We start from the raw sequence: 24,464 nt of genomic DNA, 5'->3' as shown, positions 1-24,464 counted from the left end.
TCACCCACGTGAGCTAACCTGCGTCTTAAAGAAAGGAGTTCTTCAAGGTCGCACAGGCGGGGGCAGCCCAGCCTCCCAGCCTCCGGGCACAGAGGGTAGGAGACGGGGCGCCCCGGGAACCGGGCACATGGCAGGTGTCCCGCGGTGCCGCTCGGCTGGGGCTCACATGGACAAACAGGTTTGGAACAGGTGTGAAGGAGAAGGAGGAGGACGAGGACAACGGTGGCCAGGGGTGCGGCCTGGGCAGCGCCCAACGCTGACAGCTGCTGGAGAGCGCCAGGCAGGCTCGAGGCCCCCTCCCAGCGCGCCCCTGGGTGCCACGCGGCCTTTCCAGATGTGGAGGGGCTCCAGCCACGCAGCAGGACCTCGGGGGAGCACCTGGGCGGTGCTGCCCCGCTCCGGGCACAGTCAGCCGCATCTCGGGACCCACAAACGAGCTTAGAGCAAGTGCATTTCGCTGCTTTAATCTGTTTGGTTACACGGCGGGTGAGCTGCAGTCATCATTGTACCGGCGGCAAACCCTGGGGACGGGGACCCTGTCGGCCTCCTGGGAGAGCAGCGTCTGATGCCGGCGGGCTCAGGGTGGCGAGGCTCTGGTGCCCAGGATCACGTCCAGCCCGTCCCCCACGTGCGCCAGCTGCACGTCACAAAAGCCATGTTGCTCCAGCAGCCTGCGGTACTCGGGCAGGCTGCGCTCCCTCCCCTGCGTCCGCACCAGCAGGTTCAAGGACGCGGGCAGGCTGCCCCGCGCCGCTGGCTTCTCCTCCAGGACCATCTCAGCCACCAAGATGCCACCGCCTGCAAACAACACAGCCAGGTTGAGTCGTGCGTAAGGTTCAGCGGGGAACCCCGGTGGGGTGGATGGTTTCGAGGGGAACGGGAGGTCGGGACTACTTGCGGGGAGGCTGGAGTCCTGCGTAACGCTCAGCGGGGAGCCCAGATGGGGCGGCAGGTTTCCAGGGGGATGGGAGGTCGGGACTACTTGCGGGGAGGGTGAGGACACTGCCCCTCAGCCTGGGGAACCAGAACCCCAAGGGGACAGACAGAGACAGAGAGACACGGAGGCGAGGACAAGGGGAAAACACAGACTCAGGGTGCACTTTCGCGGCCCAGCCTCGGGCATGCCTAGCGCACGCGGACACAGCACGGGGCTGCACTATGGGTTCACGGTGTGCGGAAACAAGTCAGGAACTCTGGGTGTAGGAACCCGAGATCCCAGCAGGGAGCACGCATTCGCTTTGGGAATCCCCTAAACAACCGGGACGGCACCTGCCTTGGAGTGGGGTTAGGACCAGCCCCGCCCGGTCCAGGAACACTTGGATTATCGGTGCACAAAGTCTGAGCGCTTCAGGAACAAAGTGTGCGCGCGCACGTGTGTATACGCGCCCCTACATGCGTCTGTCTGCGTCTCTATTTCCAAAAGCGTTCTCAAAGGATGGAGAAACCAAGCGTTGGGAACACAACGGCCTTGGGATTGGAAAGGAGCCTGGCTGGCACTAAGCAGTTGAGGTGTGCATTCAAACTGAGACCCACAGATAAGTAAACTGGCCACTTTACGCTCTGTCCTGCAGCCCCCAGGCCTCCTGCCCCAAGTGCAGGTAACCACTGAAGTCCCAGCTCTGGGGGTGGAGGGAAGCCCTGGGTCCGAGCAGCTGCCAGTGTCCGTGTTGTAAGGACGTGTCTCGTGGCCAAGTTCAAGCTAACAAGTCAGCATGAACAGGCGGGCTGGCAGCATTCCTGAGAATTTACCGAGCGGTTCCAGCCCAACCTGGGGGGTGGGGGGTGGGGGAGAACCCTCAATGCAGCCGTGCACTCTCCCCGACTCTCCAGCCAACCCTCCGCAGTATGAACACTCCTTGGAACCTAACCGTCTCCCCAGGCAGGTGCGGAATGACCCAGTGCTCAATCCTCAACCCCACCTGCTCCCCGGGGGATACTACAGTTTTAGGACTCTTTCGTTTTCCGTTTTGTGAGCGACGGTTCTGGGCTGGGCTCTGTTCCAGGACCTGGGAACACGGCGGGCAAGAAACAGGCAGAAACCAGTCCTCCCAGGGCCACATTCTTCTTGGCGGTCAGCCTGAGTGTCCATGTGACATGGGTACGGCCAGGTGAAAACCTGCCTCTCACTGACAGCATGGGTGTCCTGGGGCTGCAGCAACAAATGACACAGTCTGGTCATGTACTCTGTCCCAGCTCTGGAGACCAGAGTCTGAGATCCAGGCGGGGCAGGGCCGCTGAGATCCAGGCGGGACACGGCCGTGCTCCCTCCAGAGGCTCCAAGAGAGGGTCCTTCCTGCCTCTTCCAGCTTCTGGGCTCCAGGCGTCCCTGGGCTGGTGGCCGCGTCCCTCCCATGTCTGCCTCTGTCCTCACGTGGCTTCTCCTCTGTGTCTGTGTCTGCTCTTCTGTCTCTTGAAAGGACCCCTGTCACTGGATTTAGGGCCCCCCTGATCCCGGATCACATCCTTTATCACATCAGCAAAGACCCTATTTCCACATAAGGTCCCATTCACATGTTCCAAGTGGACATAGATTTGGGGGGCAGGGGACAGGTTGAACAAGTCATCCTACCATATGGACCAACGAGGATGGCTTAACTACGTCGCCTTTCTTGGCACTGAAATTTGCTCATTTAACAGACGTTGCTTAATTTTCTGTGCAGCTCTTGTTATGTTAGTATGTTCCCGAATACTCCAGCGGATTGGTCAACACGTTGCAATACTGTTTCCAAACCCAGAGCTCATCTGTGTCCGTGTGTCTGTGCGTCTGCATGTCCGGCCCAGAGGCCTCTCCCTGCCCCCTAGTCCCTCCTAGTGTCCCGGTTCCTGGCATCCATCTGTACTTCACTCCAGAATGTCTCCAGGAGCCTCCTAGGAATGGCAGGGGGCGGGTGGGAGTCTCCCTGGTTTCAGTCCACAAATGCCTATGGTATTTTTTTTTTCTATCTACACACGTGAACTGGTAGTTTGGGCTCCTGGCTGGAACCCCGAATCGTCTCATTTCCCACGCCACGGCTGTAGGTCCAACGCGTCTCCGCCTGATTCTTCATTTGTAAGAACTTTCCTCTTCTTTGCTCCTGTGGCCACGCTCTGTGCATGGAGGGACAGACTCCACCCTCTGCCTTCCACGAGCCTGTTTGTTGATGCTTTGTCCCCTGGTCCCCACGCGTGTCTTCGAGTCCTGCATTCCTGTGCACCTGCGAGGAGTGGGGGCTCGGCAGCTGCTGGCACCTCTTGGAGCTAGGAGACCCCCCCCCCATGACAGCTGAGCGAGGGGGCTTTTCTCTGGAGGATGGGAGTTGGGGTCGGGGACACAGAGCGGCCGGCACATGGAGGGCTCCCTGGAGGAAGAGGTAGACAGGAGGCATCAAGAATGCCAGCCGACCCTTGTCCAGAATAAAACGTTCCTGTGCGCCTTCCATCGGGCCCTGTGTCTGAGCTGCGAGCCACCAGAGACGGCCTTTCCGGCTCTGCGGAGCATCAGACCCTTGCAGGGCAACAGCTGGGCGTGATGCTTAATTTTACAGGTCATCTCGGCCTGGCCATGGTGCCCAGATACACGGTCGAGCATCCTTCTGGGGGTTCCTGCGAAGGTTCCTTCTGGATGAGAGTCACAGTTCAGTCTGAGTAAAGCAGCTGGCCCTCCATAGCGTGGGTGGGCCTCGTCCAATCAGTCGAAGGCCTCAAGAGAAAACAGACTGAGCTCCCGCAGGAGGAGGAAATTCTGCCTCCAGCCGGTCTTTGGACTAAAGCTGCAGCATTAGCTTGTCCACAGTGTAGACTTCAGACGTCCCAGGCTACACAATCACATGAGCTAATTCCTTGCAATAAATCTCTCTATTTCTATACACACACACCCCATTGCACTTTACCTTTGCTTTGTGTGTGAAATAGGAGATCAAACACGTGGGGCGTTTCCCGGCGCCCGTGGAGTAGAAGACGCGGTGTAGAAAAGGACCCGCGAATTGCTGTATCGTTTATGTTCCCTAAGTCCGCAAGGAGGGAACAGGGGTGCCTTGCAAGACGCCAGGAGCACAGGACACGGGAATGAGGGCCGTGCTTTACGGGACTGGGACCTTGAGGGGCTGGGAAGGGGCTTCGGGGGGCTGGGTGCACCCCACTCTGCGGCCTGGTGGGCCACGTCGGCCCTGAGTGGCTTGGACACGGCGCGGGGGACACGGGACGCCCAGGATAGCATTCAGAGAAGCCACAGCCTGTGTGCACAGAGGGACACGGCCGGGGGAGCATCCAGGAGACTTTAGGGCCCGAGAGCACGGACACGGTCACTGGCTTTATGGGTCCAGGACAAGGGGACTCAGGTGAGACCTTCCCAGAGCTCCCGCCACCCTCCTTGTGGATCAAGCACGTCGTCAGGGGGATGGGAAATGGCGCCTGGGGACCAGCTGGGGGCATCCTGGCTGTCTGTAACACGGCTCGTTCCTTTGTAAATGACAACGGTGTCTGCGGTTGCAGGAAGGACCCACTGGGCACGGTCTCACCTGGCTTGCAGCTGCTTGAGACGCGGCTCAGCAACTCCCGCACTTTGTGGTCCGGCCAGTCGTGCAGAATTCTGGACAGAATGTACAGGTCTGCCTCCGGGAGGCCGTCCTTGAAAAAGTCACCTGGTGTGAAGACAAGACGTCAGGAGCCCGTCAGGGACGCCGGGCCAGTTCTGCACCTGCCAGACTCGGGGGTGGGCCGCTCCCCGGAACTGCAGGAGCAGAAGGAATACTGCCTATGGGGGGAGAATTGTATCCTAAGCCCTAAAACATGCGAGCCTGAGTCCCTGGACCCGCCAGCATGTCTGTCCTTGGGCCGGGCCACGGCCCTCATGAGATTCAGGGTGGGAAGGGTTTCTTTCCAGCTGCTCCCACATCAACGGCTGCTCCCTGGAAGTTCTACCTCACGTCTAACTCAAGGGTTTCCTGCTTCTGTGTAACTTCCTTTTGTGGCCTTGGCTGGTTGTAGACGCCTGGAGATGCCCGTGTCTGCCATTCCAGGTCCCCACCTGCTCTCCCACCAGGACGGCTTCCAATGCCAAGGACACGGCGGCTCATGGTCCCGTTCACGTGATTTGGAGATGCACACGTGTGCGCACACACACACAGACAATACACAGATCCGTGCAGAGACACACACATTTGCATGCACATGCAGACAACATACACATGTACGCACACACACACACATGCAGAGACAAATACACAGACAACACACCCATGCATGTTCACGCAGAGACAGCAAATACATGCATGCACACACATGCACACATACAACATGCATGTATATGTGTGCAGACACACATGCATACACAGGCACACAAACATGGAGACATACACACAGGTGCACATTTGGGTGCATACAAACACGCATGTACATGTGGTCACACATGTATCCAAAGACACACATATGTACGTGCACAAACACACACATGCACACAGAGATGATACACGTTTGCACACCCACGCACACCCAGAGACAGACACAAAGACATCACACACAGATATGCACATATGCAGGGGCGCCTGGGTGGCACAGCGGCTAAGCGTCTGCCTTCGGCTCAGGGCGTGATCCTGGCGTTATGGGATCGAGCCCCACATCAGGCTCCTCCGCTAGGAGCCTGCTTCTTCCTCTCCCACTCCCCCTGCTTGTGTTCCCTCTCTCGCTGGCTGTCTCTATCTCCGTCGAATAAATAAAATCTTTATAAAAAAAAAAAAGATATGCACATATGCAAACACACATAGACACACACAGACCCATGCACTGAACACACACACAGACACACATGCACACAGACACGGACGCTCCTTTGCAGAAACACGTAAGGCTGGCAAACACTGACTCACGGCAAAGGCTAACAGGCGTTCACCTGGCACGTAGCTGATCCGCTCCGTCTGCCGTCCTTCGGGCTGAAAACACGTGACGTGCTCGATGGCCTCCGGGAGGTCAAACACGGTCACCTTCAGACGCGGGTACTCCCGGGTGAGCGCTCGGGCCAGGGCACCTGTGCAGCCTGCGGGAATGCAAACACACACTTGGCGACCCGACCCGCCTGGAGCTCAGGAAACCCTTGCCGGTCTCCCGAATTCAACCTTGGCAAAACCAGAATGATGGCTGAGCACACAGATGGAGGCCAGCACCGTGAAAGCAAGCCAGCCGGTGGCAGAGACCTGTGTTGTCTCATGCAGGCCTCGGGGCCTCTCAAGGTCGGGACCTCGACAGCCGGTGAGAGAGCCCGTGCTGGCCCAGTGCAGATAAGCAGGGGTGGGCACAGCCTCATGGAGGGAGCATCAGAGTCCAGCTGTGAGGGGCTGCACTCTTACCATCTCCTCTCTGGTGCAAGAATATAGATGCGAAGGCTGGTGCCACAGCAGCCACTCTGGGCCACCAGGAGGAGAGGTGTGCAGATGACAGGGAAATGAAAGCTGGTGGGACCCCAACCCCACTGTATCCCTTAGGAAGGCATCTGCTCCCCCTGTCTGCTGTCCTAGGATAAGGAAGGGACTGGGATGCGGTAGGAAGTATATGGGGCATAATTAGACCTGATGGGATGGGGGCACACGGGGTCAGCGATCCTCTCCCCCACTCAGCAGCCACCAGAAAGGGTCCTATAACCTCTACAGGGGTCCCTGCCCATTACTAGAATCTCCTCGAGTATCTGGGAGTGGGAGTATCTGCACAAACCCCGCCACGGCCAGACTCAGGTTTTCTGTGTTTCTTAAAGAGGTAAACGCATTCTGGACATCTTACTAGCAAATGAGGTAGGCATGACTTAACCCAAGAATCACACGGAGCCCTCTGCACCTGATTCCTGGCGGGCGGTGGGGGTGGGGCTACATACCTCCCAGGTCACAGGCCAAGGTGAACCGGGACAGGTCGAAGGCCGTGGCCACCTGGTGAGCAGTCAGCTTGGCGAGGCCGTGCATGGCCCGCATGAACTGCAGCTTGGCCGGCTTGCTCTGAAACGGAACGGGGTTTCAGGAGAGCCACACGGAGGCCCGGGGTGGGGGTGGGGGTGGTTCCTGCACCCTGGCTGGGTGCCACCAGGCGTTTCTGCAGGTAGAGAGCTGGGCAGGGCTCCCGGGGTGGGGAGCATTAGGGCAGAGCCATGTGGGGACGGGGTCTGGTGGGGCAGAGCTGGGCCAGGAAGGGGGGCCAGTGAGCCAGAGCCGGGTGAGAAGGAGGTGGGGCGGAGCAGAGTGGTGTAAGGAGGGGGTGGGTGGGGCAGAGCCAGCCCAGGAGGGGCAGAGCCTGGTGAGAAGGGGGTGGGGCGGAGCAGAGTGGTGTAAGGAGGGGGTGGGTGGGGCAGAGCCAGCCCAGGAGGGGCAGAGCCTGGTGAGAAGGGGGTGGGGCGGAGCAGAGTGGTGTAAGGAAGGGGTGGGTGGGGCAGAGCTGGGCCAGGAAGGGGGGGCCAGTGGGCCAGAGCCAGGTGAGAAGAGGGTGGGGTGGAGCAGAGTGGTGTAAGGAGGGGGTGGGTGGGGCAGAGCCGGGTTGTGGTTGGAGGGTCCTGTGAGGCATACCTGGGTGGGGGAGGGGCTGGTGGGGCAGGTGGAGGGTTGGGTAGGGCAGACGGGGGTGGGGTCTGGTGGGGGCAGGGCCGCGTCCAGCACAGCGGTCCGTGTGGGTGTGGGTTGGGGTCAGGCCACCCGTCCTAATCCTAACAGATGCCCACGTCTAAGGATCTGAAGTCAGTCATCGGGGACGGTCACCCTGGAGGCCCCAGACCCCACGAAGGGTCTCCCTGGACAAGGAGCAGGAGGGGGTAGGGGGTGGGGTCTCCCAGGGCCCCCTGCAGCCGGCACCATGCTGCTGAGAGTCTGATCAGAAGTCAGGGACAACAGCCCCTTGCCCAGCTCCCCCGTGGGGTCCACACATGGTGGGGGCCTTCGCAGGGCGGGAGGGAGGACAGAGGTCCCCCTGTTGGGGACAGTGACCGGTGGGAGGGGGTGCCGCCTGGGGCCAGTTCTCCCAGGGCTGCCCAGCGCTGTGGGGTGGGACACGGGTGGGGAGATGCGGGAGGCGTCCCTGAATCCCACAGGGACAACGGGGCCAGAGGGAGCACACCTGAGCCAGCATACCCCTCACGTGGGTCCCTCCTGCCCTCTTCCCGGCCTCCCCCCAGCTCTGCTTTCTCCCTGGGCTGAGGCTGAGACAGCCCCGCTCTGTACCCTGGGACCCCGTCTGCGGCTTCTCTCCACTGTCTCCACCTGAGTGTGGGTGTCTCTGTGTCTCTGTCTCTGCTGGGGACGGAATGACTCTGTGTCCAACTCCCCACCCCTAATTTCCAAGGGGATGGTGTTAGGAGGTGGGCGTCTGGGGGGGGCGGTGACCAGGTCATGAGAGTGCAGCCCCCACTGCAGAGACCCCCCTGCCCCTTCCACCCTGTGAGGACCCAGCAAGAAGTCAGCCGAGTATGACCCGAGAAGCAGGGGTCCCCAGACCCCGAATCTGCAGACTCCTTGACCTTGGACGTCACCTCGAGAACCATGAGAAGGAAATGTCTGCTGTTTGGAAGCCCCGTCGCCTGTTGCGCTCTGCAACTGTCTCCGTCCCCGTGCCCCAGACCGGACACAAGCCAACAAGACCAGTGGTCTAGGGGCTCACTCCTGCATCCTGCAGACAGCCTGGCTCCATGCCCTATGTCTCTGCCCTCAGCAAACGCTTCCCGGGAGCGAGGCCGCAGATGGCCACAGGCACCCCAAAGCACCCCATCGGGTCCTGCCCTGCAGACCCAGACCTGTGGCCGGGGGCGGAGGGCCCGACAGGATGCACCGCAGTCTTGCACTGGACCCCCGAGAGGATCCTGGAATGGGAAAGGGGAACAAGGGAGAGACAGGCAGGAAGTGCTTTGCAAACCGTGAGCTTGACTAACAGGGTCCCTTCTTTTTAACCGCACGGTGTGTTAACCCCGTGCAACCTTCGGAGCCCCGTCCTACAAACGTTCTCCCTTCTCGGGTGCTACCTGGTGCCTGTGGAGTCACCGGAGCCGTGAGCGGCCAGCCACCCTGCCCCCCATCCACGCCAGCCAGCCGTGGCCTCCCCGGACGGTTCCTACTATCATGGAGGCCAACGTTCCGTGGTTTTGTAACAGGTGCCGCCCGATTAACCCGCCGGCAGGAGATGGGTTCTGTACCCGTCGCTCCTTTTGCAAAATACGCCCGCGATGTGAAAAGGAATGTCTGGAGTTACGGTACCTGAACCGGGTCTGCCGTCTTCCTGCCGAAAGCCGCGTCGGCTCCCTCCCGCACGGCGAGCTCCAGGTCTGCGAACAGGTTCCAGAAGTGGTCGTTGTTGTGCATGGCCAAGCCGTGCAGAGAATACTCGCCGTCCGAAGCCAGGTGCAGATCTGTCAGCTCCGTGTTGCGGTAACCTGGTGCGACAAGGCATGGTGGGGGCTCCCCACGGGAACGCCCCAGCAGACCCCACAGCAGGGGGGAGCGACGGCGTGGCATCCTTGACGTGGACGCGCAAACCTCAGCTGAGCACGTGCTCAGCTGCACAGGGAGGGGGGCTGCACAGGGAGACAGCCCAGACCCAGCACGCAGGTGGACTCCTGTGTTACCCAAACACATGGACATTCCCAGGGGTCAATCCCCCCCAAAGCCCCAGGGACGATCACTCGGCTGGGCCACAGTCCCCAATTCTTCAATGCAAGGCCAGGCAGGATGTTGCCCTGGAGGGTGTTTTGACACCTATAACCAGACGACCTTAGACAATGTGGGCGGGCCCCGTCTAATCAGTCGAAGGTGTTAAGAGCAGGGATGAGCTCTGGCTGAGGAAGAAGGAAATCCGCCTCAAGACTTCAGGGCCATTGTGTCTTGATTTTCAATCACCCCACAGCTGGATGACCCACTTCCTTGCTATACACCTGCAGGTCTATACCCGACAGGTTCTGTTTCTCTGGAAAGCCTGGACCGGTCGGAGCCCTTCCTCTCTCCACCCTCTTCACACCCAGCTGGGCCGTCTGTAGGATCTGGTCCCTGGGAGCCCCTCCAGGACACTCGCATCTGGAGAATGGGAGATTGGGGGTACAGGTGATGGTGGGGGAGACCCCGATCTCTCAACGGAAGGCCCCGTGGCCTGTATTCATCAGAGATATGGAAGAGCACTGCATTCACTGTAACACCTAAATGTCGTTACTTTGGAGACCCTTGGAAGAGCAGCAGTGCCCCATGCACACGTCTGGGAACGGTTCACAGGGTTTGTCTGCAGAACCTTGCCAGGCATCAGTGAAAATGTGCGAGAAGCAGCTCCCGGGTGACTCAAAGTCTGCACACCAGAACTTTCTCTGGGTTCAGTCATTCGTTCTGATAGAGGAGAACATCATAACAATGATCGGGGTGCGTTGCTTTCTAGGCTCCAAATCGTAACCACATGTCTGTAGGACTTTGTGCAAAGGGCAGCTTCTGGGGCTTCTGCCAGCACCCCACTTTCCTCCTTATCACAGAAGTGAAGGTGCCTCTCCTGCCTGGGGCCCTCAAACCCCTGTCATTCCCAAGCCATCCATAGGGACCATCTATAGGACATGCTCTGAGACCATGCTCAAAAGTGTGGTTCATTTCAGCAAACGCATTGTTACCCACCTGTCCATCCACCTATCCACCTACCTACCTATCCATCTGTCCTTCCTTCCATTCATCCATCTACCTACTTACCTACCTATCCATCTACCCGTCCATCCACCTGTCCATCCGTCCACCCATCCATCCACCTGTCCATCCATCCACCTGTCCGTCCATCCATCCATCCATCCATCCATCTTCCTACCTAGCCATCTATCCTTCCTTCCATTCATCCATCTACCTACTTACCTACCTATCCATCCACTCATCCATCCACCTGTCCATCCATCTGTCCGTCCGTCCATCCATCCATCTTCCTACCTAGCCATCTATCCTTCCTTCCATTCATCCATCTACCCACTTACCTACCTATCCATCTACCCATCCATCCACCTGTCCATCCATCCATCCACTCATCCATACGTCTACTCATCCATCTACCTACCTATCCATCCATGCATCCATGCATCCATGCATGCATCCATCCATCCATCCATCCATCCATCCATCCATCCATCCATCCATCCATCTATTTATCCACCTGTCTGTCCATCCATCCATCCACTCACCAATACGTCTACTCATCCATCTACCTACCTATCCATCTGTCCATCCATCCATCTATCCATCCATCCATCCATCCACCCATCCATCCATCCATCCATCCATCCACTCATCCATACGTCTACTCATCCATCTACCTACCTATCCATCCATGCATCCATGCATCCATCCATCTATTCATCCACCTGTCTGTCCATCCATCCATCCACTCACCAATACGTCTACTCATCCATCTACCTACCTATCCATCTGTCCATCCGTCCATCCATCCATCCATCCATCCATCCATCCATCATCCACTCATCCATACGTCTACTCATCCATCTACCTACCTATCTATCCATGCATCCATCTATCCATCTACCTACCCACCCATCTATTCTTCCTTCCTTCCATTCATCCACCTACTTACTTACCTATCCATCCACCCATCTATCCACCTGTCCATCCATCCATCCATCTGTCCTTTTATCTCTGTCCTTCCATCCATCCACCCAATCATCTGTGTACTTTCCTATCTTTCCATCCTTCCATCCTACCTTCCCTCCTTCTTTCCTGCCTTCATCCATCATCTATCCACCCATCAGTCTATCCATCCAGATCCCCTGTTATCTACGTAGCTATTTTTCCCTCTATTACCAATCTATTATCTATTTGTATGCACCCATTCATCTCATTTGTCTAAGTAAGTAAAAACAAACACGTATCTGTATGTCCCTCTGGTTCTGTTTCTCTGGTGAACCCTGACTGATACAGCTCCTTTGAGAGCAGAGCCCATAAAGAAGTCACTCTTCTAACACACACACACCTACCACCCCCCTTCCCCACGCACACCTACATCTCCTTTCTTCCATCCTCTGCTTCTTTCCCTTGGAGAAAAGCCACGTTCTGAGGGTCTGGTCCTCCCTGCCTTGCCTTAGAAGCCACCTCACTTGGTGACTTGCTTCCACCTGCAAAGATTCTCAGCAAGACAGCTCAGATGTCCTCTTACCTCTGTCTGTCTTCTCCAGTAATCCCAGGGCTGCACAGACATCCAGGAGCCGTTCGGTTCCACACACAGAGGCGTCAATTTTGCCTGCAACATCCACGGCCTTCAACGGGGCTTCATCTTTTAGAACATCAAACACCTTCAGCTTGCAAGCCGTGAACAGGGCCTGTCCGTTAAAAACAAGTACGCTTAGACTTACTACGTGACTTGTCCAGCACTTTTGACTCCTGTAGACCCAAACGATGGAGGTCAAAGCTGTCACAAGTATTTCACTTGTGAACGGAAACTTCTCCAGAGAACAGTGGACTGAGGCTTCCGCTGGTACCAGGTTTGCACAAGGCAAAAGCACATCAGTGAATACCAAGCAGAAAAACTGTCCCACGGGAGAAAAACCAACGTGTTGTGATTTTGGGCTGAATTATTTTCCCCCAAGATCTGTATGTTGAAGCCCTAACTCCCAGGACTTCAGGATGTGACTGTATTTGGAGACAAAGGGCTGTCCTCAGGTGCAGAGTCTTTACGAAGCTCAGGACACATACCCTCCAGTAACTGATAACCTTCACTCACGCTCCTGTCAGCTTGTAATGCCAAAACCGACTGTGATAACTGATGCATGTTCATGAAGGGCCCGACGCAGAGCTGCTTCCAGATCTACTGGCATGGACCTGGCAAGGTGACACGTGCTCCCAGACTTCCTACTGCCCCTCGGCTTGGTCAGCTCACCTGACCCCTGGGATACCTTTGTAAGGTGAGCAATGGAAAAGGTGGGCATATGGATACACAGCTAGGTAGGTAGACAGATAATAGATCAGATAGGTGATAAATAGATATACAGACAGATAATTGACAGATCGTTTGATCATAGGTACATAGGTAGATAGAATGATACTTTGATGGTAGGTAGGTAGGTAGATAAACAGATCAGAGAAGGGGCGCCTGGGGGACTCAGTCGGTTAAGCATCTGCCTTCAGCTCAGGTCATGATCTCAGGGTCCTGGGATCGAGCCCCACATCGGGTTTCTTGCTCAATGGGGAGCCTGCTTCTCCCTCTCTATGTTGCTCCCCGTGCTTGTGTTCCCCCCACCCCCCATCAAATGGATAGATACAATGTTTGAAAAGAAACAATAGATCACAGAAGATAGGTTGATGCCAGGACCACAGTATAGCTCAATCGAGTAATGGTGCAATGCTGTTGACCCTGTTTTAAGTCTTATTTGCAAGGAAACTTGGTATTTTGAGATACAACACAGCTTAACCACCTCTCCTAATCATGAGAGCTTCTGCCCCAGACAAGGCCGTCACGGGGAGGTGGCCAGGGGTGGAGCGTGGGAGGGGGCAGTCTCCAGTGCCCCACCCAGCATCCACAGAGCCACGTACATGGCCCCTGCAGAGGCCAGGCATGGGGAGGGCCGCCTCCCTGCTGTCTCTCAGAAGCCCAGAGCTGCTCAGGCAGCTGGAAGGTCAGCTGAGAGGGGCAGCAGCAGGCCATAGAGAACACGCAACAGCCATGTGGGCGTGGAGGGGTGGAGCACAGGGACGGCCGCTGCCAGTCCTGTCCTTGGCGGGGATGGTGGAAGACGACCAGGTAGGCTTCTCCCTGAGACGCTCTCTAGTCTGGCCTGGGCACCCGGGTGTTTCTCGGAAGTGTCTGTGACCACGCAGAAAGGACGGCAGAGGCCACAGGCACTGACCTGGCATCAGCGAGCACCCAGTGGCCTGCGGGTTCCCACCCCACCTGAGACACCCTCTGGCTGGGACAACTGTCCAGGATCCCAAGGCCATAACACGATTGAGGTCACAGATCCCTCCAGCCAGCTGGTGAGCCAGTGCCTGTGTCCACCTGCCACCTGGCCAGTGGGAATGCTGGGCACCCTGGGGCTGCTGCATGGTCAGCATTCTGGCCTCGTCTCCCGGGCAGGGCAGAGTCCTGTGAGTGACATACTGTGTGCCCTGTGCTGGGGTCATGAGACTGCTGCTCACTGTCAGACACCCACAGACGCCTCGCCCCAGCTGTGCACAGGCCTCAGCCACCGGAGCCCAGAGCACGTCTCACACACCAGGGTGTGTGCCCCTGGAAATCAGGTCATGGCCTCTGTGACCCCCCAAGTCACTATCTCTGTGCCAAGCCACTTAGTAAAGGCAGAACGTCACTGAGGACACTCTTATGGGCTGAACACTGGCCCCAAATGATAGGCCAAAGTCCTGACCCCTAGAACCTGAAAACGGAGGTCTTATTTGGAAATAAGGTCTTTGCAGATGTGATTAAGGGAAGGATGTGAGATGAGCTCATCCTGGATCAGGAGGGCCCTAAATCCAATGACAGGGGTCCTTACAAGACACAGAAGAGGAGACACAGACACAGAGGAGAAGCCACGTGAAGACAGAGGCAGAGACGGGAGGGACACAACCAGCGGCCCAGGGATGCCTGGAGCCCCAGAAGCTGGAAGAAGAAGGAGGACCCTCCCCTGGAGCCTTCATGGGGAGCACGCCCCGGTTCCGGCTGGATCTCAGTGGTCCTGCCCCGCTTGGATCTCAGCGGTCCTGCCCCGCCTGGATCTCAGACTTCTGGTCTCCAGAGCTGGGGCAAGATGAATGTCTGTGGTTTTAAGCTCCCCAGTCTGCGGTCATCTCTTACGGCTGCCCCAGGACACGGAGACAGGTACCTTTGAAGCTTTAAAGCCGTCTATGAGTTCTAGAAGGCCCACTGGGAACGGGGGCGGGGTCTCCACTGTCCCGTTAGAGTCTGGTCCCCGTCTGTCAGCAGAAGCCTGTCCTGTGTCACCGGCCCCCTCTGTCCTTCCGTGGCCACCACCGTCGTTGCCCTGAGCAGGGTCTGAGCTGCCCCCTTCCACGTCGCTCAGGTTCTCGAAGGTGTCGACAGGAGGGATGGAGTCGTGCTTGACCCGCTGCACGTCCTCGCGGCGGGGCGGGTAGTACAGCTCCACCAGCTTCTTGCAGAAGTGGTTCAGGGGGAAGCCCACGACGTTGAGGAAGTCTCCGCGGACGTACTCCACCAGCATGCCGCCCAGTGCCTGGATCCCATAGCCACCGGCCTTGTCCCTGAGCGGGAGGGAAGGAAGCAGAACGGGGCGGGAGGGAGAGGGGGTGGATGATTACAGGAGAAATCAAAGTCTCGAGGCTAAAGGCCGGTGGCCGGTGGATGGCTTCGTGGCACGCGATCAGACGGGATGGCCGGCAGGAGCCCAGCGATCACCCCAGGCCGCTTCAGTGATGAGTCTGGCTCCAGAGAAACTCCTATGTAATCCTTCGGTCCCACCAGGGATGATACAAAGTGTCCCCAGCGGTCCCCAGGGGTCACTGCCTCCCACACCAGGCCTGGGGCATGGCAGTCTTGGGGGCAGTGCAGTGAGGACCCCAACCCCACCGTGATCTTGTGCACATCTGCATCTGTGGCCCCGGAGCCTCTGCCGAGACCTCCTTACGGATAGAAGAGGGCACTTCAAAGACCCGTTCCTGGACCCTGACTTAGAGCCCAGTGCTTTCCATCCGACCCTCCCTCCTCTGCTTCCCCTGGACTCCAGTCCCTAAACTGGCAGGAGGTGTCGGCTCGGGGCGCCCTCGGCAGTGAGACCACCGCTGGCGTCTGCACCCATGCACCTGCCCCTCGCCCGCCCCGTGCCGTGGGGGGAAACAGAACGGGGAGCAGGTGTGCTCTCTCGTGCAGCCACCTGCACCTGATGGCAGCACTGAAGAAAGAGACTGTTTCTCCCATTGTGGGTTGTTCTCATCCACTGTCCCAGCACAGGGCAGCTCAGGTCCTGACACCAGCCCTGCCTGGAGCCCCTGACCCCGGCGGCTCCTCCAGCACGACATCACCTGGGTCCCTGCACTGCCCACTGAGCCCCCATTGTGATCGGGACAGTAACACAACTACTGTGCACTAGATGTCTGTATCCTCTCCCCCCCCAAATTCATCTATTGAGATCTAACCTCGAAGGCCACAGTGTTAGGAGGTGGGGCGTTTGGGAGGGGATCAGGTCATGAGGGTGGCACGTGGACACATGGGATTAGCGTCCCCGTAAGAGGGACTCACATGGGCTCCCCACTGTCGATGTACTCCCACAGGAGCTCCTCGGACAGCTCGGAGAACTTCACCGCGGTCTCCTCGTGGAACTCGGACACCTCCACGTCCAGCTGGCCGTCTGCAACACAGGGCTGCCGGTCAGGGTGCGTGACCTCAGGGCCCCAAAGCTGTGCTCTGTGTGTTGGAGGAGAGGGGGGACCATCTGCCCCTGCTCTGAGTATAACTCAGGTGGGAACTGTTAATCGGGGGCAAGAGGGTACAAGTGGGGAAAAAAAAAGTTACAAAGTCAAGAAAGCAAAACCAGCGAGGAGCACAAAAGTTGCAAACCATAGACCCAGGGGGGTCTGGGGTGTGGGGGATAAGACAGTTGCAACCTGCAGACCCAGACCAGCGAGGGGTCTGGGGTGTGGGGGATAAGACAGTTGCAACCTGCAGACCCAGACCAGCGAGGGGCCTGGGGTTTGGGGGATAAAAAAGTTGCAACCTGCAGACCCAGACCAGCAGGGGCTGGGGTTTTCCTGCAAGAACAGAACTTTCGGGCTGGCCCGGAGGCCTTTGCTGTGAGGCTGGAAAGCCCCGAGCTCGGCCCGTGGGGCACATTATGCAAAACAGCTTTTACAACGAATCCTCGGGGGTTTGGGTCCTTTTTTAAAAAAAACCTTCTTTGTCCTGGTGTGACTTCAGGCTGGGCAGCCTGAGCCAACCCCCTCTGCCTTCCAGACCGGGAGGCCTGGAGGGCAGCACTGGTGTGGGTCACGCTGGGCGGCTGAGCCCCTGTCTCTCAGGTGCTCCGAGGCCTCCATGTAGCCCCGACTTCTGCAGGCAGGAGGGAGGATGCGGGTCCACGGGGACGCCTGCTCTCCTCCCGCGGTGGCCCCCGGCCTGGGGAGGGTGACACTGGCGCTATACCTTTGGTGCAGCAGTGGACAATGGCGACGCCCGTGAACACGCTGTGCTCTTTCCCGTTCAACCTGCAAGACGCAATCGACATGGCGTGTGTATCCCCATCGCGGGAGCCGTGCCCTACAGCACGTTCCCACCGCCCCCTCTCAGCCTGCGTCTGTCTGTGGTCTTGCAGCAAAGTAAGACAGGGTACGGGACACGGCAGGGCCCAGGGGCTGAGATGCCCTGAGATGGGGGGTGGGCATGCCTGGCCGGGGGGGAGACTGCCCGTCTGCCTGTCTGCCCGCTGCCCCGGCAGAAGCTCGTGGGGAAAGCCGGTGACACAGAAGTGGGCACGGGGAAGCCACCACTAGGATGGGGACAAGAGACCAGGGATAAAAGCTCACGCACACACGGACAAGCAGGAGGGTGGCCAGGGAGGCTGAGTGCAAACTCCTCCATGACCCAGGCATGGACGGCCGTGGACCTGAACCCTGCCCGGGACCCTAACCCGAGGACCTGACCCCACCCTGGGACCCTAACCCGAGGACCTGACCCCACTCCAGACATTATACCTACCCCAGGTGCAGACCCTGCCCGGGACCCTAACCCGAGGACCTGACCCCGCCCCGGACATTAACCCCACTCCAGGTGCAGACCCTGGCCGGGACCCTAACCCGAGAACCCGAGCCCACTCCAGACATTATCCCTACCCCAGGTGCAGACCCTGCCCGGGACCCTAACCTGACGACCTGACCCCCCTCTGGACATTATCCCCACCACAGGTGCAGACCCCGCCCGGGACCCTAACCCGTGACCTGACCCCGCTTTGGACATTATCCCCACCACAGGTGCAGACCTCGCCTGGGACCCTAACCTGAGGACCTGACCCCGCTCTGGACATTATCCCCACCACAGGTGCAGACCCCGCCTGGGACCCTAACCCAAGGACCTGACCCCACCCTGGGACCCTAACCCGAGGACCTGACCTCACCCCGGACATTAACCCCACTCCAGGTGCAGACCCTGCCCGGGATCCTAACCCAAGGACCTGACCCCACTCTGGACATTATCCCCACCCCAGGTGCTGACCCTGCCCGGGACCCTAACCTGAGGACCTGACCCCACTCCAGACATTATCCCCACCCTGGTGCTCGGGACCCTAACCTGAGGACCTGACCCCGCTCCGGACATTATCCCCACCCCAGGTGCACAGTGCTGCTTCCCAGGGGCACCACAGTCCACACTCACCTGGAGAGCATCCTGTACGCATCTTGCTTGTCCACTGGCTTCTCCAGAATGAGTCCCCCGACCGTCTGCAAGAGAACCAGGGACGGATCCACTCTCGCTAACCAGATCTCACTGTCCACACCTTGATTTCAGTCGCCAAGGACACACAAACCAAACTGGAGGTCAGAAAAGGGGCCCCGAGGGGAGACTCACCACGATGGTGTCCGCTCCGATGACAATGTCCGGGGCCCGGAGGTCCTTCTGCAAGAAATCCCAACCCAGCTTTAGAAGCGATGTCCCCATGGGTCTTGCACAAATACGCTGGTGATGTTGACAGGTGGGGATGAGGCCAGTCTTACATCAGCAAATACGATGTGAGTGTCCTCAATGTCCCCAGCAAGGACATGGGTGTGACCCCAAATCCTCCCCTATGGAGGGGGAGGACAAAGCTGGTTTTTTGACCCGCTCAATGTACGTTGAGGAAAGGTACTCTGGACAATACAATACATCCAAGTGGAAAATTCAGGCTTGGGCCTGACCACACACATCTAGGATTTGTGCAGAACCTTGAACTTAGGTTGTCCTTAAATATTGACCTTTCTACTGTCGAAAACCAATTGATCAATACTTGCTTATTTGTACCAATACTTATTATAGCATTAAGTACACTGCATTTGCTATAGTATATTAATTGCAATAGGATATTATTATAAGGCTTAGCAATAATAATCCACATGAGGGGCGCCTGGGTGGCACAGCGGTTAAGTGTCTGCCTTCGGCTCAGGGTGTGATCCCGGCGTTATGGGATCGAGCCCCACATCAGGCTCTTCCACTATGAGCCTGCTTCTTCCTCTCCCACTCCCCCTGCTTGTGTTCCCTCTCTCGCTGGCTGTCTCTATCTCTGTCGAATAAATAAATAAAATCTTAAAAAAAAAAAAATAATCCACATGAATTCTGTATCATAAATGATGCTGTTATACTCATTGCAATAGTATATTACATAGTAACATAGTCATAGTTTAGATACATTAATTCTACATTGTAAGTGATGCTGTTCTACTCATCGCAATAGTATATTATATAGTAACGTAAAGTCATAGTCCAAGTACGTTAATTCTATACCGTGATACCGTTCTACTCATCGCAATAGTATATTATATAGTAACGTATAGTCATAGTTTGGGTCCTTTAATTCTGTGTCATAAATGACAAAGTTATACGCATTGCGATATTATATTATATAATAATGTATAATGATAGTTCAGGTCCATTTATTCTATACCGTGATACCGTTCTACTCATCGCAATAGTATATTATATAGTAATGTATAGTCATAGTTTGGGTCCATTAATTCTATACCATCAATGACAATGTCATACTTATTGCAATAGTATATTATACAGTAACATATAATAATAGTTTGGGTCCATTAATTCTATATCATAAATGACGATGTCATACTTATTGCAATACTATATTATATAGTAATGTATAATAATAGTTCAGGTCCATTAATTCTATACCGTGATGCCGTTATATTCATCACAATAGTATATTATATAGCAACATATAATAATAGTTTGGGTCCATTAATTCTATAACATAAATGACAATGTCATACTCATTACAGCAGTGTATTATATAATAATGTATAATAATAGTTCAGGTCTGTTAATTCTGTATCATTTTTTTTTCTTTTTTTAAGACTTTATTTATGTATTAGAGAGAGAGAGAGAGAGAGCACTGAGCTGTGAGGAGAGGGAGAACCAGGTCCCCCTGAGCAAGGAGCCCAATGCAGGGCTCGATCCCAGGACCCTGGGTGTTAACTCTATATCATGAGTGATGCTGTTATATTACTTACAATATTACATAGTAATATACAGAAACAGATAAGCTATATTCACTATTATAAGTGATACTGTTATATTAATTGTATATTACATAGGTGCACATAGTAATAAATAATCTACATTAATTCTTTATGATAAATGATACCCTTCAGTTAATCCCAACAGCATATTACACAGTAAGAGGCTGATAAACTTATCAAAGGTTATATTATACATTATATATAACATATAAAATATATATTATATAACTATACTATATATAACTATATACTATAATTATACTATGTATAATATATACAATATATTATATTATTATATTAATATATAATATGAAACATATTATTATATTAATATAGAATATAGAATATATTATTATATTAATTATAATTGTATGCTACATGACAACACTCATTCATAGATGAGCCACAATAATTGTATAGGATACGGTAAATGGCATTTATTTACGACATGTACATCGAAAACCCGAAACCACCCTCCCAGCAAGAGAACCCTCGAAAGACGCAGGAGCAGAGCCCCCTTGCCTGATGCATCCTGCTGGCCACCTCCAGGGCCTTCTGCTTGGCTGTTTCGATGGCGTAGGCATAAGGCGTGGGGAAGGACGCTTTATCAAGCTTCTCTTTGAACCTGGAAGGAACCACCTCGAACCTGAGACCCTGGAAGAGGGGAGAACGGGGTCTTGAGGGTCGACAGGACCCTGAGCACCATGTGCCACTTTTACAGGACGTGTGGCCTTTCCCACGTGCCAGGAAGAAGCCAGGCACTGACCAGTGTTCACCAACCACTGACCAGTGCCATTTCCGGGCTGCCTGGGGAGGAGCGGGGGCTGGCTGGGGCCCAGCAGACCTGGCAGGAAGACATCGGTACACGGGGCAGCCACAGAGAGGCCAGCAGGTAAATCTGGTTGGGACACTGGGGTCTGAGGCTGTGTGGGGTCAAAGGGCTCCCAGAGCGTCCCTGGGGCCGGCACTTCACCCCCCCACCCACGGTGAACAAACAGCTGTCCATCCCGCCTGCACAAAATTCCACAGACGACTGACTGTGGTCCCCTAACACGTGTGGACAGGCAAGGCCGTCCCCCGTGGGGAGCTGGTCATGCAGAGAGTGACACTTTGGTGTCGGTGGGGACAGGAATGTGGGCCTTGAACACAGAGGGTCAAACTCTCCCGCCCCACAGGCATCCCCCGACAGAGCTCCCGTGAGGCTCTGACCATCCCTGCCCCCACCTCTCTGAGGGGCCCCTTCCTTGGTCCTTGACCTCCTACACCCCGTTTCCCCTAGACTGCTCTGTGAGCCCTCCTCTGGTCTGTACTCCCCAGCCCTCCTCTGGAGGTACTGAAAGCACCCCTCACTCTGTACGTACTCCCACCCAGAACTTTGCCTGCCTCTGGGGTCTGCATCTCCTCCTATCTCCAGTACCCCGTTCCCCAGACAGGGCATCCCCACTGTGACCATGTCCCCTCCACTCTGGGTCTGTCCCTTCCCCCAGTACCAGCTCCAGGAAGGACCCAGCTCGGGCACAGACATGGTCTTAGGCTGGCAGACCCCTGGCCAGCAGGTCCTCGGCCACTCGGCCTGGCCTGAAGACTCTGGTCCCAGACCGTACAGACTGCTACTAGTGTAGTCACTGCGACCCTGAATCACTAAGCCATGGCTCCAACCAGGATCCCAGTCGCAGATCCCTGCTACCAGATCACAGAGTCCTACTTTCCCCAGCCTGCGTCCCCCAGCTCCCGGCCTGGAGCACTGGTCACTAGACCCCAGTCATAGGGCCCTTGTCACTGGGCCCCCCAGCATAGCCCCGATGGTCAGTAGGCTCCCAGTGACCAGGTCCCCCGGCACCAGGTCCTGCTGGGTCACCAAGGCCCCTGGCCCCAGGGACCAGTTAGCAGACAACCTCCCTGGGTTAGCAGATCCCTGGTCACCAGACCATGTGGCACCAGGCTCCTCATCCCCAAGGCCCTGGATATAGGCTGACAGGCACCAGGCTCCCAATCACTAGATCCCCCAGTCAACACCACGTCCCCCTTCCACACCTCCTTCCACCCCAACCCACCCACACCCACCTCCCAGGTCTCCAGACCCCTGGCCCCAAGACCCTGGCCACCAGGTCAATAGGTCCCTGGGTCACCAGCCCCTTCCCTACCCCTCAGCATTAGAACCAGAAACCCCAGTCACCAGACCTCCAATCACCAGGTGCCCCAGGCCCCCAGTCAGCAGAGCCCCAGGTCACCAGACCCCCAGAATACTAGGTCCCCAGTCACCAGGCCCCCCCAGGTCCCCAGGTCAGGAGGCGCCTGACCCCAGGGCCCCCCCACCGTCCCCCCCAGCTCCAGGCCCCCAGGCTCCCGGGCCCCGGCTCCAGTTCCCCAGACAGCAGAGCCCCAGGTCACCAGACCCTTAGCCCCAGGCCCCAGGTCACCAGACCCCCAGCCCCAGGCTCCCGGACTCCCGGGCCCCCGGCTCCAGTCCCCCAGTCAGCAGAGCCCCAGGTCACCAGACCCCCAGCCCCAGGTCACCAGACCCCCAGCCCCAGGCTCCTGGGCTCCTGGCTCCAGTCCCCCAGTCAGCAGAGCCCCAGGTCACCAGACCCCCAGCCCCAGGCCCCCAGATCAGTAGGTCCCCAGACCCCCAGCCCCAGGTCACCAGACCCCCAGCCCCAGGCTCCTGGGCTCCTGGCTCCAGTCCCCCAGTCAGCAGAGCCCCAGGTCACCAGACCCCCAGCCCCAGGCCCCCAGATCACTAGGTCCCCAGTCATTAGGCCCCAGGGCACCTGCTCCAGGCCTCCCCAGGTCCCCAGGTCAGTAGGCGCCTGACCCCAGGGCCCCCCCCGTCCCCCTCCCCCCTCCCCCCGGCTCCAGGCCCCCAGGCAGCAGAGCCCCAGGTCACGAGACCCCCAGCCCCAGGCCCCAGGTCACCAGACCCCCAGCCCCAGGCTCCCGAGCCTCAGGCTCCCGGGCCCCCGGCTCCAGTCCCCCAGGCAGCAGAGCCCCAGGTCACCAGACCCCCAGGCCCCCAGAGCCCCCGGCTCCAGGCCCCCCCAGGTCCCCAGGTCCGTAGGTGCCTGACCCCAGGGCTCCCCCATCGTCCCCCCGGCTCCAGCCCCCAGGTTACCGGACCCCCGGCCCCAGCCCCGCCGCAGACCCCGGCCCAGGCGCAGCGCAGGCCGCTCGCTCACCGCGTGGCTGAGGATCTCCCGGCGGCGCGGGGAGGCGCTGGCCAGCACCACGCGCTTGTGCAGCAGCTTCCCGATCACCGGGCTCAGCACCATGGCGCCCCCCGACCCCCGCGCCCAGCACGGGGCCCGCAGCTCGATCCAAAGCCGGATCCCCCGCGGCGCGCCGCCCGCTCCTGACAGAGTGAAGCCCCGCCCCCAACGTCGCCCCGGCCCGCGCGACGCCCCGCCCAGGCCCCCCTCCCCGCCCGCCGGAGCCCCGCCCCGCGCCGCGCGCCGCGCGTCGAGTGAGACCCCGCCCCCAACGAGGCCCCCGCGACGCCACGCCCAGGTCCCGCCCCGCCCGCCGGAGCCCCGCCCCGCGCCCAGCGACGAGTGAGGCCCCGCCCTCAACGAGGCCCCGGCCCGCGCGACGCCGCGCCCAGGCCTCGCTCAGGCCCCTCCCCGAGCGTCCCGCCGGAGCCCCACCCAGGCCGAGCCCCGCCCAGGCCCGCGGGACGCCCCACTCAGGCCCCGCCCCCCCACCGGAGCCCCGCCCCTGCCTTCCTGGTCTGGACCCCAGGCTGCGCGTCCCCTCGGCGCCGCGCCCCCAAACCAGCTGCGCCCGCCGAGGGGCTGGGGCAGAGGTCCTTGCGAACAGTCTCCGGGAACCCGACGTCGCGGGACCCCTTGGGAGCCGTGGGGGGCGGGCGCAGAGATGGGGGGTTCCCGGGAGGCGGTGGAGGGGGTGCGGAGATGAGGGGGGAGTCTCCGGGGGCGCGGCGGGGGTGCGGAGATGGGGGTCCCCGAGAGTACAGTGGGGGCGCGGAGATGAGGGTCCCTGAGAGCGCTGCACGGGGTGTGGAGATGGGGGTGACCCCGGGAGACGGTGGAGGGGCGCGGGCATGGGGGGTGCGGAGATGGGGGTCCCCGAGAGCACAGTGGGGGCACGGAGATGAGGGTCCCTGAGAGCACAGTGGGGGAGCGGAGACGGGGTCCTGGAGAGCGGGAGAGCGCGGCACGGGGTGTGGAGATGGGGGTGACCCCGGGAGACGGTGGAGGGCGCGGGCATGGGGGGTGCGGAGATGGGGGTCCCCGGGGCGCGGTGGGGGCGTGGAGACGGGGGTCCCCGAGAGCACAGTGGGGTGGTCCCCGGGAGGCAATCGAGAGGCAG

At 58.2% G+C, this 24,464-nt stretch overlaps 1 protein-coding gene across 2 annotated transcripts; it reads right to left on the bottom strand.

The window, feature by feature from the left end:
* Window positions 1-448: 448 nt before the first annotated feature.
* LOC130544377 (probable bifunctional dTTP/UTP pyrophosphatase/methyltransferase protein) lies at window positions 449-23,508 on the bottom strand. Of its 2 annotated transcripts, XM_057315890.1 has the most exons (13): window positions 23,315-23,508; window positions 20,661-20,792; window positions 18,481-18,528; window positions 18,289-18,353; window positions 17,065-17,126; window positions 16,165-16,273; window positions 14,774-15,170; window positions 12,115-12,277; window positions 9,192-9,367; window positions 6,839-6,956; window positions 5,867-6,010; window positions 4,497-4,619; window positions 449-798 (listed from the first exon to the last, which is right to left on the bottom strand). In XM_057315890.1, exons 1-13 carry the CDS (start codon window positions 23,405-23,407, stop codon window positions 578-580), a joined length of 1,851 nt encoding a protein of 616 aa, XP_057171873.1. In that variant the 5' UTR covers window positions 23,408-23,508; the 3' UTR covers window positions 449-577. The 2 variants fall into 2 exon arrangements, with proteins under 2 accessions (XP_057171873.1, XP_057171870.1); XM_057315887.1 differs by having other exon boundaries at window positions 449-4,619; window positions 23,315-23,491.
* Between the last annotated feature and the right edge of the window lie 956 nt (window positions 23,509-24,464).

The sequence above is a fragment of the Ursus arctos genome, chromosome Y (assembly GCF_023065955.2).
Source record: "Ursus arctos isolate Adak ecotype North America chromosome Y, UrsArc2.0, whole genome shotgun sequence".
NCBI classification, from domain to species: Eukaryota; Metazoa; Chordata; class Mammalia; order Carnivora; family Ursidae; genus Ursus; species Ursus arctos.
This window is presented reverse-complemented; position numbering and strand designations above follow the sequence as displayed.

Excerpts from the sequence above, each read along its gene's own strand:
- LOC130544377 (XM_057315887.1), bottom strand. The coding sequence starts at position 23,407 with ATGGTGCTGAGCCCGGTGATCGGGAAGCTGCTGCACAAGCGCGTGGTG. Across the intron at positions 18,529-20,660 it reads TGGCCAGCAGGATGCATCAG|AAGGACCTCCGGGCCCCGGA; the intron begins GCAAGGGGGCTC and ends GATTTCTTGCAG. Across the intron at positions 4,620-5,866 it reads GCGGATCAGCTACGTGCCAG|GTGACTTTTTCAAGGACGGC; the intron begins GTGAACGCCTGT and ends TCTTCACACCAG.